The 17,002-nt window shown below is 44.1% G+C and overlaps 1 protein-coding gene across 1 annotated transcript; it reads left to right on the top strand.

Annotated features, from left to right (window-relative positions):
* The first annotated feature begins 8,513 nt into the window (after nucleotides 1-8,513).
* Nucleotides 8,514-16,527, top strand: LOC136045300 (b(0,+)-type amino acid transporter 1-like). Its single transcript, XM_065731133.1, is given in 8 exon segments — nucleotides 8,514-8,587; nucleotides 8,789-8,929; nucleotides 9,892-10,642; nucleotides 12,005-12,138; nucleotides 13,779-13,908; nucleotides 14,756-14,880; nucleotides 15,287-15,374; nucleotides 16,294-16,527. Coding segments are annotated over 8 exon segments (1,677 nt in total).
* Nucleotides 16,528-17,002: the final 475 nt, after the last annotated feature.

The raw sequence follows: 17,002 nt of genomic DNA, 5'->3' as shown, positions 1-17,002 counted from the left end.
CAACATCTTCTTGCACTAATACTGCCTGAAGCTTTATAGTCTACTCCTGTCCCAGTCCTCCTGATACAGAGACATTTGACCCAACACATGCAGCTGCCTGATTTTAATGCTGAAACCCACACATCTTTGAGCATTTTTCCACGAATGTGAGGGGAAGAACTCTTCTGAGGTACTTCAACATCTTTCAAATGTTCCATTGAACAGCACAAAAACTGGCCCAAAAAGGCCTTCCTGTAGAGTGATTCCTGAAAATCATTTGACAGCAACTGTGCTATCAGTGCTGAAAGCCCATTCTGCTGCATTGCTCAAAATTGTTCCATTTGTTTCCCTTGCTGGTGCAACCGTAAGTTTCTTCCAGGAAGATCATTTTGGATTACTTATTTATTTGTTTTTTGGACTAGCTAGCATGGCACGGTAGGCCGCTACAAATGAGAATGCTTCAGGTTAGAACCAACAGAAATGCTCAGCTGAATTATAACCATTTTTGCCACTAATCCCATTTTTGGACTTTCACATTGCCATCCTGTTGTTTCAGAATGCAGGGAGGTTGACTCGCTATTCGGTTAGATGGATAGCTACGGTTGGACTAGATGGCCTTAGAGGTCTTTTGTAACCTTAATGGTTCTATGGTTCTGTGATTCTATGGCCATTGCTTCTGAAAACATTTCCAGCCTTCCAAAGAAGCTTTTCTGCCAGAGGTTTAAAGGAAATGCACGAAAGGAGGTATTGGTGAATTGAATGCACAGCCCTGCAGCTCGTTACAAGAAGTATCTCTTGTGGCAGTGGTTGCCAGGTCTGTGCTAACACTGCCCAGAAGCCAGCTGAACACTCGTTTCACCAGTAAGACAGCTTTTGTCCTTTGAGTCATTCACCTCCTCCTAACTGGCTGGGGTATAAGCAAGACTCGTAAACATACCTCAGAGTTGCAACAGCCAGAGACAGCCATTGTAACAGGAGTGACTAATGACATCACTTCATGTACATAAATGGGAATAGCTGTGGAGTGGCAAAATCGGAGATAATGCCAGCTGTTTTTTACTTCCATATCCATCTCATCCACAACAGGGTGGCTGTCGGTCCTTATCTTCAGAAGAAAGATTGCTTGTCTCAACAGAAGTGTGTTTTTCTTTCCTTTAGAGAAAGAAGTTCCAGAAACTTCACATGCTAAATGCAGATTGTGGCTCTTAAAACTGAGGGTTGCCTATTATATTCAGTACAAAGAATGAAACCTCAAAGATAAGCATTGCATTGATTCTCACTCATTTCATATATTATGCTGTAACGAGTAAACACTCTTCCTTCTAATAGAAGAAAAAGAAGTTCAAAGAACTATCCTGAGCAGTGAAGTAATCATGAGAGCTCTCGAAAAAGAGAGGCAGTAATTTGTTTTGTGCAAGCAGATGAAGAAGATAGTTCATTCAGCCATATCAAAACAAAGGATAGGGGCCAGAATATGATTGTTGTTTTTTTTTAGTCCTAAGCAAAACTATTGTCGGAATCTTAAGAGCATATCTGGAAATTGTCATTAGATTGCATAAAGTTTCACCAGTTCAAATGCTCTGCATCCTTACAGGTTAGGAGTTGTAGTACTGAGGATACACTAGAACAAATACCTGCAGCAGTACTTTGTGCTTCTGTCACTTCTCTCAGGTTCATCAATACCCCTTGCACCTATTGATGTCTGCAATACCAACCTTCCTACCTGCAGCAGGTTCTTCTGATAGGGACCAAAAGAAGCAGCTCTGCACTACGTGGGGCTTATTTAAGGTAACATCTGGGGATGTCTGTGCTCATCTTTGCTCTTGTGTTGTGATTACTGGACTATATATTCTTGTTCTTACAGTTTAAGGAGGGCTGATTGCAAGCAAGTCAGTGTGTCTGCATGACTGAGCACATCATTTGAATGCAGCACGGGCATATCACCTCAGAGCTGTCAAGGCCACCCTTCTGGCTTGCCATTTTGCCATGGAGGCATACCCACTGGCACGTCGAGAAAGCAAAACACATTCTATGTCAGACATGCCTTCAGAGCAACGAGGCACGGCACAGTGAATACACAATGCCAGAAAGAGATTTGAGAAGGACAATACTAGCTTGCTTCCTGAGCATAAACAAAATGGTTGAGCACTGTAATACTGAAAAGTAGGTGTCAAAGCTATGCATGAATTGCATAAAGTGTTGCATAAATAGTGGCAGCGTGCTCGTGCATATGTGGGCTTACCTTTAACTACATCTGCAAGTTTTACAGACTTTTAAAGCAACTCTACATTCCTCTTCCTAGGCAGTTACTTAAACGCAGAGCAAAACAAAACAAAACAAAACAAAAAAAACCATTGTGATTAAAAAGTGTATTTTCTGACATTGCAAAATTCTGTTTTGGAATCAGCTCTTCCTCTCTTGCAGTACAGGACCCTTGCCTTCAGCTTATCTCCTATCTGGGCCCAACAGCCGCGACTGCATCCACACCCCCAGCACAGGGGTGGGAGCCCAAAGGGTGAGCCTGTGTCTGTAGCAGAAGAGGGAAAAGGCAGGGTGAGAAGGAAGAGCAGCATTTAGTTTTTCTGTGAATAGGGGGAGAAGCCACCATCCACACAGCTATGCCTTTGCTGTTCTGCAACAATGGGGGCAAAGGGAAGCAGAGATTAGCTTTTCAAAGTGGTATCATTAATTTCCTTTCCCCTGGCACAGAAAATATAGGTATCAGCCCACACCCCAGAGCCTGAGGCTTGCTTTGCCTACTGGCTTCAGCTGGCTCCAGACAGGAATCCAGTTCAGCTGGAAAACTTCTTTCTTCCCTCCCAATACATCCTATTTGTGGACTGCAAAACGGGAAGTTTGTAAGCACAAACAGAAGTCCCTAGCCACTCATTTTGGCTAAGGGGTAAAAACTGAAGGACAGCATCTGTAGATTTATCAAATGGTATCCAAGAGAGCAGTATTACTTCAGAGAGATTTCTTGGACATCATCATCATGTCGTGAATTTGTCAGCTGACTGCATCACCGGCAAGGACAATCAGGAAGCTGTAATCTGAGACCAGAACGAATCCTGCAAGCCTTTAAGCACAGTCTTCACGCAATCTCAAATTAAAATACTAAATGGAATTATAACATGGTAGGATTCTTTTCCCCTCTCCCACACATGCTTCCACTGTAAGGCCCAAGAAAAATGTGTAATTCGTTTCATCCTTTTATTCATATCTATTTATAACTTTAACCGAAGCTACAGATGGGAGCAATTACAGTATCAACACATCACTATCTGCCCAAGATCATTAGTTTTTCTATTGCTAAAGCTGTACAAGATGAAACATGAAGTGCAAAAATGTTTGCTACAATTTCATAAAGCATCAGTCAGAGATATATAGCACAGCATCATCACCTATGTGATTTTTCCAGGCAAATGTGTGGCTTTTTTTTTTTCCCTTGACATTTGGCAGAGTCAAAGTGAGGTTATAATTAAATAGGCTGTTAAAATTAAACTCTTATCTGGGCTCTTGGAGAAGGTAGGCAGTAATGGGCACGGAGACAGTGTGAGCCTTCTGGTCTCTGCCTAAGCTTACCCTAGGAAATCACCTCCTCGGTGCCCAGGTACAGCATGAAGCCCCTGGTACACTCATGCCCACCCCACATATGAGATGTTCTGGGTACGTGGGGGCAGAGTCTGCCCTTGTGCTGTGCCTGGCTATCTGGACATCCCACTCAGTGCTGGGGCGGTGCGGTACATACCTGCCCCACATGCTGATGGCAGTAAGTGTGAAGCAGGGATAAGCCTACCCTGCCCAGCCCCACCCTGCGCTTACAGCATGACCAGAAGAAAGTAAACAGGCAGAGAGGCAAGCCATGTTACCCTACTTTCCTTCCTGGCTGTGCTTCTCTGAATGTCTTTCCAGATGGGCAGGCAGCTCTGCAATCACTTGTGCCGCAGGGAGGAAGATGCCTGCCCTGGCTGCAGCTGGCCAGGAGGAGCAGGCACAAAGTGCAGGGGTTGCACCGAGTGCAGGAATGGTCTTTATATAAAGCACAGGGCTGTAATTCATTGAACAGGCTGCACTTCAACCAGTCCTCTGCTCTGTTTTCTCACAGCCGATACAACCTGGAATGTCGCTTGCGATAGAAGGCTTCGTTAAAAAAAGTAAGCGTTTGTTTTGGGGAAGACTTTAAGACTTAGAGTTATAAACACATGGTCACTATGCCCCCTCTAAATCTAAGAGAAGCTGGCATGATTTAGACCAACAACATTATGATATTTTTAATAAGCATTGCAGAGATGACACTGTTTTATTGCAGAGTGGTACCTAACACAATGAATATAAAGTTATAAACTATAAGCAAGTGTTGTCAAAGTCCATTTTAGAAATAACAAACCACTTTGTATCAGGGAAAGTACATTCTACTCATAAATGCAGGCATGAATTTTAGCCCAGGGAGGTGGTGGAGTCACTGTCCCTGCAGGTGTTCTGGAAATGTAGTGATGTGGCATTGAGGGACATGGGCAGAGGGCGGTATTGCTGGTAGGTGGACAGCAGGATGAGATGATCTTAGAGGTCTTTTCCAACCCAAAGGATTCTATGGTTCAGTGATTAAACAGAATTTTGGAGCTGAAAACGTATCCATGTTTTAATTTTTTTTAAATCACTTTAATTTTTTGTTTAAACTGGACAGGTTTGGTGTATATGTATGTATAGATAATTAAACTGGGAAATGTGAACATGAACAGGTGAAAGAAAATACAGCAGCAGCATTTGGTACAGTAACTGTCTGCAATGCCAGAATGGGGAATCGTGCAGCCAGCATCAGTCTAAGGCTGTTGCTTTTTACTATTTGTTTTGTTCTGTTGAGGTCAGCATTCCCCCAGGCCGGGGAGGGAACACTTAGCAGGTGCTCTCCTGTTGCTGTCTGTGGGTCTCTTGAGATGTTCTGTGGTTATATTGGTTTCTAATGTATGCAGTGTCTCTCGGCAAAAATGCATTTTTTATTTGTTTAGCTTCAGAATGCTACTCCAATAGTATTAGAAGCAAAATTCTCTTTTCTAATTTTGTTATAAACCTTTTGAATTAAATTGTCTATTTTTATTTAATATTTACAAAATAAACTGTAAGTAACGACTACTGCCTTCGCATGCAGCAGTGGGATCAGCCCTGATGGAAGTGGTAATTATTTTCTTTTCAGCTATGATTCTTGTTTTGTGTTACTCCATTTTCTCCATGAGTTCTTTTATTTAAGTGTACTTCCATGTGACATGGAGGAGTCGGACTGTTACTGCTCAAGGTATAGCTCCATAGGGCAGCTTAGAGAACGTACAGTGCAACAGTAACAGCTTCCTCCTGAACACAGCAAGACAACAAAACAGAATGTTCAGTAACTGATTGGCAGAATGTGCGGCAGCAGCAGCAGCCTGGAGCTCACCATTCAGCCCCAGGGTGAGTCCAGGTGTGCTCCGGGAGCTGGAAGCCAGCTGTGGTGCTGGATGATGAGCTCCTGGGAGCCCAGCACCATAGGGCATCCCGTCCCCAGACAGACACCTCGAAGTGAGTCAACTTTTCCTTCTGTTTTCACGTAGTGCACATGGGACATGTTTTCTCTCTGCCCCATTTTTTCTTCTGGGCTCAAAGCCTATTTCAGAGCTCCACTTCCCTAGCTTTTGTTGCCTCCCTCCTTTCAAAGGATATCTCACAAGTACAGGTGGTGCTGAGGTCCTGACACAGGTTGTCCAGAGAGGTGGCAGATGCCCTGCCCTGAGCACACTGAAGGTCAGGCTGGACGGGGCTCTGAGCACCTGATGGAGCTGTAGGTGTCCCTGTTCATTGCAGGAGAGTTGGATTAAATGGTCTTTAAAGATCTCTTCCAGCTCAAATGATTGTGATTCTGTACCAAGATCTGCCTGCAAATACAGCTGAAAGTCTACGTTTTGGAGAAGAGGGCATTCTTGGATTTATGGCTTCCCACATTCTCAAGTAGAGAAGGCCATGAAACCCACATCTGAAGTCCTGGATGAGTTCTCTCTCAGCTCATCTCGAACAACTTGATTTTTTTGTTTGTTTGTTTGTTTTCTAAAAAAGAAAACCTTGATCTTTGTGCATTTTGGTAGGTATAAAGAAATGCCTCAGAAGAAACTTACAGGCTTCGGCCACTGACCTCAGACTGTGGGTTGTTTTCACTTTCCGTTCTGAGATTTGTAACTCTTTCCAAAGTACAGTATGGAGAAGAGACAAACCTATAACTGTGTTCCAAATGCAGCTCCCGGGGCCTAAAATTAAACACTGCAAAATGTTTTAAAGTGTATTTTGTCTAGTTCTTGCTAACTGCCTTTATGTTAAATTATTTTTATGTCATCCTTGCAGATATGGCTGGGATAAAAACAGCCCTATTGAATTTAAGGACAAATGACATTCATTAATCCAACATGCTTTCAATGTATGTTACGTTAATATTTAAGAACTAGTATTTGTTGCCTGTTTCCTTTTCAATCAGTAATTCAAGATATTAAACCCTGAAGTAGAGTGAAGCATAGTTGGCTGGACAAAGCTGCTTTATTGCTTAGAGGCCAGTAGATGGCAACCAGCCACTGCAATGTCAAAGGTACGTGATAGAGTTGCCTGGGTAGCCGCTGTAAGACATGACAGCTTGAATAACAAAGTTTTGCTACTCCCCAGAAGGGGAACGCAGTGCATTATTTTTACTCCTGCTCGTACGTATTTCTTGAAGCAGAGCAGTGAGATGCACTTTTACGTATCCAATCTTGATAAATGCCTTGATAATGGTGCCAAACCACTTGGCTAAAGTACTTATGGCTACCTACTCTCCACTGCTGATGCAAAAAAAAAAAAAAAAAAAAAAAAAAAGAACAAAGTCAACAGAAAAGGATACAGGGAAGTCAGACCATCTAGGCTTCAACAGGAGTAGCCTCAAGATCTTATTAATAGGAGTCATTATTACCTTGGGCAGAAGGAGTCTGAACTGAGTGACAGTGGTCATGGGATTAAAAATAGACTCCCTTTAGGAACTGACTGAGGCTACTAACATACCATATTAGATTAGAAGCTCTTTATTTCCTAGAATCGTTGAATGGCTTGGGTTGGGAGGGACCTCATAGATCATCTGGTTCTATTTCAAGGAGCCAGGACCATAAAGGTTTGAAAAGATCCTCTCAGCTCCTCCACAGCACCTTCCATTAACACTTTAGAAAAGAAAGCTCTTTATTACGACGGAATAGTTATTGAAATACTTCTGTAACCTGACCAGGATACTCAACTACCTGTGGTCACAGAAAGTTTTCCTTTAGTATTGATTTAGCCACATTCTGTGAACACAATTTCAGATATGATCGCTATACATAATATGTTTGGTTGCACACAGAAGTAGTCAATGTAGTCTATACTGCAGAAAAAAAGAAAAGACCCTCAGATCTTTAGACCTCTGCTGGACTGTGGTGTTACCTAATTTTAAAAAGATTGTGCTACGGATAGTTAAACCAGTTAACAAGACAAGCACTGTCACTTAGTAGCAGCAGTCCAAAATATTCTGCATTACTGGGATGCCTGCTTTCGACTTTTCAAGCACTTTGTAAACCATTAACTCAAAACGAATTAATTTGCACCCCTGCAGTACAAGGAGCATATGTTTATTCTTAGAACTCACACCTTTACTAGGGAGACCTAAAAGAGCTTCTTTGATATGGGCAGAGTAACCTTTCACTTTTGTTAAAGCTACGCCTTGATCAGCTGTGAATAAATAAATGACTTTGTAATGTGTCAGCTGTGTAAATAAGTGACTTTGAGAATCAAGCCGGGATACTGTTTCCTAGTGAGTACTAGTGAGTTGGTACAGCAGAACAATGGGAAACACCTTATCAGTGGCATGCCTGGAAATGCCTCAAGCACTTGCAAGATAAAACTGTTGCCATCAGAATAGGTGAACTGCTCAAGGATGTGGTGGGGGTGAGCGTCCTGCCGAGGTGGGATGGCCTTGCTGTGGCTCAGACTCCCTGTTCAGTGATGGTGCAGGTTTACCTGTGGGCGTGATGGTCCCATGGAACCTGCAAGTATAGCAGGCACAAAAGGGAGCTCAGGAGCAGCTCAGGTGGGACATCTGGATGAACACTTTCAGGCCAGAGACCCCCACTGGATGGACCAGTGCTGCAACCCGGACCTGTGATCTTTAGTCCTGTCCATTTCTCTCTCTTTCCTTCTCTTAAAGTTGCTAAGTAACACAAAGCTTATTTCGATTTCCTATAAAGTCGCATGGGTTAGCTGCACAGCTTAGACATAACTGTAAGAGTGCCAATACTTGTAATTCTATTACAGGAATTCTCATTGAAATTGATGGCCGTGTTTGGACCTTGAATGTCATTTCACCTTAAACTAACCGAAGGGATTTGTGAGTCTGGTCATTCCTCTCTCTCTTAATGGCTGGGACACAGCAGTCGTTGACAGGAATGACTCCTAGCATAGAAAAGCAAAGAAAAGCTTTTCTAATGGTCGCCTTTGTCTGGTGATAAGATGTATACTATTTAATGAGATTTCTTTTTTTTTCCCCATCTTTGAAGAAACTAAAACTTGATGTTAAAATTTGTTCTACTTTATTTGCTTCAATCTGAGAAATTGGATGACTTGTTTACCTTCTTTTTCTTACGGATGCATTAATCTTGCTAAGAGTTCAAGACTCATCCATAGAAAACTGCAAAGCTAAGAAGATAATTTAAAATAATAATACAAAATTAAACACAAGAAGAAATTTTTAGACAAACAATGAAAATAATTCTGTTTATATTCATATTTCTTTTTCTTTTTTTAGGTCAAGCGGTTCAGGAGGACTGATCATTTTAAAGAATCAAGGTCTGCCATGTCTGTGAAGTGCTGAGGAAGGTCTTGTCCCTGTGTTCTGGTATTCATGGCAGCAGAAGGCTGACGGAGACCACAAGGACAGTAGGTCTCTTTCCTCATGGTTGCACTCAGTAACGTTTGCTTTATGTTGGAAGGAATCTGAACGGACATTCCCTCCTGCTCAGTACTTACACATCTCACAAAATGCACCCCCATGCACACTGTAACAGTCTTCTGATTTCCAGCACAGTCCTCCCCAAAGCCTGAAACATTGTTAGATAAACAGGAGGCAGAGGCACTGCCAAAGCTTGTGCCTCTCTGCACTGCTCTGGAGTGTGTGCATTTCAATGCGAATGATGGGCAGTGACAACATCCTCTGAGCACTGTGGTCTGCTATGAATCTGCATACCTCCTATACACCAACAGAAAGGGCCCATAAAAGTTGTCTCTTCACTCTTCTCCCTCCTGTGCTTCCTAAAATTTGAAAGAGTCAGCATTTCCCACTGCTGTTCCACAAGAAAGCGAAGCCCGGGCTGTTTTTAGCAGAACTCTTCTTTGTCTTTGGTGAAGGCACTGGAAGTATTCCTGGCTGGGCAGGGCTGGGTGACAGGCTGGTCCGATCACTTTATAGTGGGGAGTGAAAATGTAGTTCAGCACTAAAGCAGGTTCTTGATCCTTGACTTTAAGCCAAAGAATAAAGTACAGATTTGTATGGGGATTTTCCTTATCTTCAGCCTGCTTCAGATGCCATTAGAAGCATAATTCAAAGGGGATGTGACCAGAGGGACAGTCTGGTAAGGTCTTGCGTGACCCAGCTACTTCTGAGCGCAATCCATTGCCACTATTGTAATGACAGCCAAAGATAATCAAACTTGGCAGGATCTGAACCATTATAAATTAGCAAGATAAGACAGGGAATGGAAGAATGCGAATCAGGGGAAGAGCATGTCTATTTCTTAACAGTGTGACTCTTATAATTATTAACTTAACCTTTAAGACCTCAGGTAGTTCTTATTCAAATGACTCAGTCTTATTCTGTATTGCCTCTGAAGAAACATCTCCTAACAGGTCCACGATGAGGAGAAGGCACACAACAGATTCGGCCCATTCATCCACAGATCTGAGTGAAGGAAGGGAGAAATTCAGACTGAAACAAGAGGTCGGCCTGATTAGCGGAGTGTCATTAATTGCAGGCACCATGATAGGCTCGGGGATCTTTATGTCCCCTGAGTGGGTGCTGCATCACATGGGGAGCCCCGCCAGCAGCCTGCTCATCTGGGCAGCCTGTGGTCTGCTGGCCATGTTTGGAGCCCTGTCTTACGCTGAGCTTGGAACCGTGATCAAAGAGTCTGGAGGTGAATATATTTACATCTTGAGGATTTTTGGTTCCTTTCCTGCTTTCCTTTTCGCCTACACTTCTGTCATCCTGGTGAGACCAGCTGGGTTGGCAGCTGTCTGCCTGAGCTTTGCCGAGTACGCCGTCGCTCCGTTCTACCCAGGATGCTCATCCCCGCAGGTTGTCGTCAAATGTACAGCAGCTGCCTGCATCCTGGTCCTAACTATCATCAACTGCCTCAACGTGAGGCTGGCCATGTCTGTCATGAATGTTTTTACAGCTGCCAAACTCTTGGCTTTGCTGGTGATCGTGGTGGGCGGATTGGTGCTGCTTGCCAAAGGGCAGACTCAGAGCTTTGAGAATGCTTTTCAAGGCACGAACGCGGGTATCGGGACGATCGGAGTGGCGTTTTATCAGGGGCTCTGGTCCTACGATGGCTGGAACAACCTGAACTACGTAACTGAGGAACTGAAGAACCCTGAGGTGAGTGAGCTGGGTTGTATTTGCCCAGTGCTTCTGCAAATTTGCTGCTATGGTTAACTGAAGGATTGGGGAGTCTAGGAAAAACTGCTGAGCTTTCCTCCTGTCTTGTTGTTGTTACGGTTGTTGTGGGGTAAGATGCTTATGAACATGTCTGGAAATGTGACAGGACTGCAAAAATGAGGCTGAAAGCACAAAGGCAGTCTACCCACAAAAAAAGCACTACTAGACCTCAGTGGATGGAGAAAGAGCTTCTAGCCAGCTGAGTGCTGAGGTTCCATCAGAGCTCAGGGCATCCCACCCTAGGTACTCAAATTTATGTGCTGCAGCCACGCTACTGCTAAAGGTTTCTCAATACCACATTTTCCTCCAAAGATCTAATCGGTGATGCGTGCTTCAGAAAACACTTGTCCCTCCTCATTGCGTGGAGGGGAACTTCAGAGCAAGCCAAGCCTCACTCATGAGGGAATCTAAGCCTCTGAACAACCTTTGTCCTTAATCATCTACTTTCTAGGCATTGTTTGGTCCATGCTATTTGCATCTCACATCAGCCCTCCCTGTGCTGAACAGATCACAGACGGGACACCACCGCAGCAGCGTCAAGCTGTGTGAGCGCAGCACATCTAGTGTGCACTTTCTACCAGTGCAGTGCGCAAGATTTTACAGTTTAAATGAAAATGCACAGTTGAATATTAATCTAAATGGAAGCAAAGATCCTAGAATCACGTGGCACTCTCCCACAGGACTGTGTGTACTGATACTCAGACCTGGACAGGGTGGAGGTAACAACATTCGGAATTGCCATATCTTGTCATACTGTGAGAGTGGGGAATAGAAACATGGATATTTCAGGTTTTTTAAATACAAAATTGCTCCAAGATGACTACTAGGTGCTCTTTTCTGGTGCTTTCAATTGCAAGAAGGAGTGGTTGCTGATTTTGGTGAGCCTTGAAGTAGTTTGTGGGGCTCAAAGATGGCATCCTGTCATTAAGAAAACAACAATTCCTCCCTGGAGCAGATTTGCCGTGTGCTGTTACATACAATGCAGCACACAATGGCGCTTCGCCCATTTCAGTCGGATGCTCATGCAGAGATGCTGAACTCCAGGAGTCATAAGCAGCAAATAAACCAATATGAAGCAAAATTCTATTTTCACCTAAGGAACAGCTTCTGAAATGTACAACCTAATAGTGTGGGAGATTGGTGTAAAAACTTCCTTATGAATCTGGGTGTAAGTCTTTTGTGAACGCATTCTGAGGAGAAGCGTCATGAGCGAATGAGTTGCAGTTCAGTGTGGGTGGTAGCAAAGACAAAACAAAGGCGTAAACATGCTGCATCTAACACTCTTTGTCATCCCTTTCCCAGGTGACCCTTCCCAGAGCTGTGATGATTGCTATTCCCTTGGTTACATGCCTGTATTTGCTGGTAAACATCAGCTACTTTGCAGCCATGGCTCCATCTGAGCTGTTGACTTCAGGAGCTGTGGCCGTCACTTGGGGGTGAGCTCTGCCTGTGGTAACACAGCCCGTGTGGCACAGCAAAGCACAGCTTCTCTCCTGAATTTTGGGGGATGTAGGTGCTGTTCCCACATAAGCCCAATACAGATGTATATCCAGACTTGGGGTGGAATTTGTCCCATAGGCGTTTCCAGTGGAGAGGACAGCGTGCTGCCCCACAAATGCAGTGGTGGTGATTTGGGGCACGTTGGTTCAGTTTCCCCATCTGCTTACAAACTATTTGCACCTTCCATCAACCCGAACTGTTTCACAGATGGGTTTGGTGGTACTGAACAGGCTCTGTGCATGACAAGGATCTTAGGATAGGAAGGAAAGGACCTTCATGAGAAATGTAGGCAGCAATGCCTTTGAACCAGATGCTCCCAGAACACCTAACTTCAGTCTGAGTATTTTTAGGACATTTTTGTTGCTGCTCATTCTCTCCCTAAAAAGTCAGCAGCTGCTTTGCTGCTGTAAGCATTTCACAACAGCTTCAGTTTGAAGATCTAAATGAGCTCTTGCTGGATGTGTTCTCTAACAGCCTTTCATGTCATTACCAACAAGAGCTTCTAAAGGTCTAATGCTTTGTTTGAAGAGGTTACAAAGCCTCACTGAACTGTGGCATTGTCAACTTTCTCTGCACTTCCTTTCTCACCACTCGCAATTAACTAATTTGTGAGCTCCCTCCTTTTTTACACCTCTCCTTTTCCTTCCCGATTCACCTTTTCACCCCAAGAGCACAACTGAGAAGCAGCAGGGAATTAGCAGCCAGGAAGCTCAGCAGCACCCCAAGCCCCGAGGATGGGTGTGAGTCCCCAGGCTGAGGAGGGTGTGCTCCCTGGGGTTGGCAGCAGGAGGTGCAGCCATTCAGCCGTGATGGAAGGAGATCACACATAAAGGAGCCAGAGGAGGACGCATCACACTTAAGTGCATTTATTCCCCTATAAGAAGAAAACTGCTGGGTAGAAACACTGTTGACTCGATGCAATGAGGTCTTGCAATCATAGGAGGTGCTCAGATTCCATCATTTTGAGAGAAAGTTCAATTGTGGCTCAACAAATAGCTTAATAACCCAAATCCTGAAGGCCCATAACCTGGATAGTAAACTTCTAAACTATGTTTGTAAACTGTGAAGTTACTGGGGCAAGTGGGCAACTGCCCATAATTTAATAATACCCCATAATTTTGAGAAGTAAGCTCTTGATTTGTGAACATTTGGGATGAGTGATGCTGAAAAGGAGTACGCGTGGCTTAAAGCCATACAATTCAAATGGTGGGAACAGTGTTTCTGCATTTTCCATTCTAATACAGTTGGCTGCAATTCAGTATCTGCAGGAATTGTGTGACAGCATGTATACACATAAAGCAGGGAGTTTTGTGTGTTTTGTCCACCACTGTGCTGCAGACAGATTTAGGTGGAAATACACCAGGCAGGAAGAGATGCTGCCTGTTCTGAACAGACCAAGTTCCTAGCAACATGATAGGATGGGAATGGGGAGAAGGCTTTCAGTCATTAGAAAAGCTTTGGAAAATAAAAAACTATCAGTGAGAATAGTGGAGAGAAGAGACCTGTCGGGTAATAGGATGAATATTCAGTACACTCACCATCTGGATGTTATGCTATGAATTCTTTTTGACCTCAGGAACAAAGTCCTGGCTAGCTGGGCATGGCTCATCTCCCTGTCAGTGGCACTGTCTACGTTTGGTTCATCCAACGGCACGTTCTTTAGCGGAGGCCGCGTGTGCTACATTGCTGCAAGGGAAGGCCATATGGTAAGGAATCACAAAGGAGGTCTGCTTTGTTTTAGTGACTTTATGTTCTTTGTGGCAGTTGCAAGGTGACACTGATCCTTGAGACTTCCCTAAATGAGCTTTTTAATTAGTGTTGTTACGTGGGGCTGATTCCAGTGGCCCAACAGTCAACAGGCAGCCACAGCCTCATGGCCCAGGTCTAGCTGATAGTGAGGCTGAGCATATGTTCCCAGTAGGTACACACATACACAAACACATGTACACAACATATAAGATACACACACATGCATCTGGGTACTTCTGCCACATCTGGAAGTTGGCTCCCCTTTCAGTACTCAAGCTGCACTGCATTCAACCCAGCAAACCCAGCAAAATTCCCATTGAGCATGCCCAGTGAACCAAGAAATAAAGAAGCTAATCATTCCCTCCATGTTCTGGAACCAATCTTCCTTTACATCAGTTGCAAATATCTGTTGGGAGTAGTCATCCAGTTCTCCAGTTGGACCAGAAGTCCCAGAGCAATGTGACAGAGAGCAGGACCACGACAAGGCCAGGCTGGTTTCCTGGTGATGATTAGGAAAGCTCTGATTTGACTTAGTCTTCATCTGTCACATCTGTAGCTTGAAAAGCTCATCTTCCCTGTCTAAATCAGGAAGACCTGATGTGAAATCAGTGAGACACAACATGTCCGTGCTGGCAGGGCTCATGTTTACATTCCTCACAGCTGAACAGCTTTTATAGCATGGTGCTTATTTGATGAGTAAGAAAGGATGTGGCTGCAGGCAGAACTGCCCCCAGCAGCTGTGGGGATGAGCACTAATCCCTGTGTCCATGACATGACAGCACACTGTTCTGCTTTGGCTTGCAGCCAGACATCTTGTCCATGGCCCACGTGCGATGCCTCACGCCTTCCCCTGCTCTGCTGTTCACATCCATGATGTCTTTAATAATGATAATCCCGGGGAACTTCACCAGCATCGTGACCTATTTCAGGTAAGCGTGGCCTTTCTCTGTGCATCCCCCGTAGTGCTGAGTGTTGACTTTTTTGAAAGTATTTTCTTTTAATACTTTTTTGAACCTGGGTTACTGCTTTCTGACCAATGCAGAGGAGGGAGGAGGAGAGAAGAAAAAGATTAAGAACCAGGATCTCTGCAACACATGATTGCCTCTGAATGAGTGCTTAATTGGATGTGATTCATCCTCATATTGAAAGCAATCTGTCACATTCAGATCGGGTTTTCATTATTTGCACTGGAAAGGAAACAAATGCAAGAACTGTTAAGTTTATATCAATATTATCCTTTTTAATTGGAGATATGTATACTTGGGACATGCAAAGTGGGACTGGCACTGTTGGATGATCTCACCCAAAATTTAATGCTTTTTTTTTTTTTTTCAGTTTTGTAGCATGGTTTTTCTATGGCATGACCATTTCTGGTCTCTTGTATTTAAAAATCAAGAAACCAGACCTGCCAAGGTCTTACAAGGTGAAGTATTAACAAAGAACCCCCTAACCCTTTTCCTTGACTGTCCAAATGAATAAGACATCACTCTGAGGAATGAGAAGGCACTGGGGTTCATTGCTTACAGATTTTGCATGATTTTCCTTTTCTAATTTCATGTTCTATCCCAGAATGTGCACTGGCACAGGCTGCCCAGGGAAGCCCTGGAATCACTGCCCCAGGAGATATTCAAGGAAAGGATAGGTGTGGCACTGAGGGGCATGGTTAGTGGGCATGGTGGTGGTGGGGCTAATGGTTGGGCTAGATGACCCAGGTATGTGAGCCTTCACAGAGAGGAAGAAACATGGCCAGTAGGGCCCAAGTCCTCTGGCATGGCCAGGGGACAGGTTTGCTCCCCACTAGCTAGTTCAGTGGATAGAAATCGGGAGTTAGCTGGTTTTTCTCATGATGCCATGAGTGAGTTGAGGTTTCCTCTTGGATTTCATGGTGTTCCTCCAGGCAGCAGGTGTTTCTATAGTTCTATTTAATAGCCTCTGAGATTCCTTGTCCACCTACTTGTGAACACATGAAGAAACCTTTTGGCTCAAGGGTGGTTAAGACTCCACTTGTGCACATTGATGTGGGTTTTGTCTATAGCTCAGGGTTTGGATGAAAAGTATGGAGAGCAAAAGCAGACCTGGAATTAAAACAGCTGTCTGCATCTTCAGGTCTGGGAGGGCAGGGAAGACCAGGGGTTAGGGTACATGGTTCAGCTCCTGAAATGCTGTTCAGCCCTAGAGGAGGAGTGGGATGGGAAACAGGATGCCTGGATCAACGGTGATTTCTGGATGATACCTTGGGCTGCAGCAGGATTTCACCTAAAAAGCTTTCGGCACAAGATTCAGGGTTGTCCAGAGCTGCAATGGCCAAGTATTACATGAGTCATTGCACTTTGTCTTCACAGGTCCCGATTGCTATCCCCATAATTGTGCTGATGGCGGCCGTGTACCTGGTGTTAGCTCCGATCATTGATAAACCCCAGATTGAGATTCTCTACGTAGTCCTGTTCATTTTCAGTGGTATTGTCCTTTACTTCCCCCTGGTTCGCTTCAAGTGCCACCCCGGCTTCTTACAGAAGGTTACTTTGCATCTCCAGCTGTTCCTGGAAGTAGCTCCGACCTCTAGGGATATGAACTGAGGTAATGTCCTCCTGATGGATGGCTGCTGTCCTTTGTCACTTATTCCAATACTTTGGTTTTCAAGGTTCAGAAAATAAGTCTTCTGTAAGGGAGAATGAATAGAATTGAAGTGTCACCAAAAGGTTTCAGCTGGGAGAGACTACACCCATGACTTCCCACATTTCCTTAAAATTTGAGGTGTATGTTTTTCTTGTTTTCAGCTCTGCCTCAGCATATTTCCTCCAGATCCCAAAGAAATAAGTGTTTTTCAGTTTTTCTGACCTGAGAAAAGCTGTCCATCCTGAGCAGATCTAAATTCTAGCTCTCATATTTCAAGGCATCAGGCAATAGAAGACTGACAATGAAGTATTAATCCTGCAGTGGGCTGTGACCTTAAACCATTCCTGGCAATGCCTTTTAATGTTTCCACCTCACTCTGCCCAGTGTGACCACGGTGCTTCTCCAGTAAATAAAACATGGGCACACATGCTCGCA

Source organism: Cyrtonyx montezumae, unplaced genomic scaffold (assembly GCF_038088225.1).
Source record: "Cyrtonyx montezumae isolate F1298 unplaced genomic scaffold, pur_monq_1.0 scaffold_13, whole genome shotgun sequence".
Classification (NCBI taxonomy): Eukaryota; Metazoa; Chordata; class Aves; order Galliformes; family Odontophoridae; genus Cyrtonyx; species Cyrtonyx montezumae.
The sequence above is the reverse complement of the archived record's forward strand: the minus strand, read 5'-3'. Positions and strand labels throughout refer to the sequence as shown.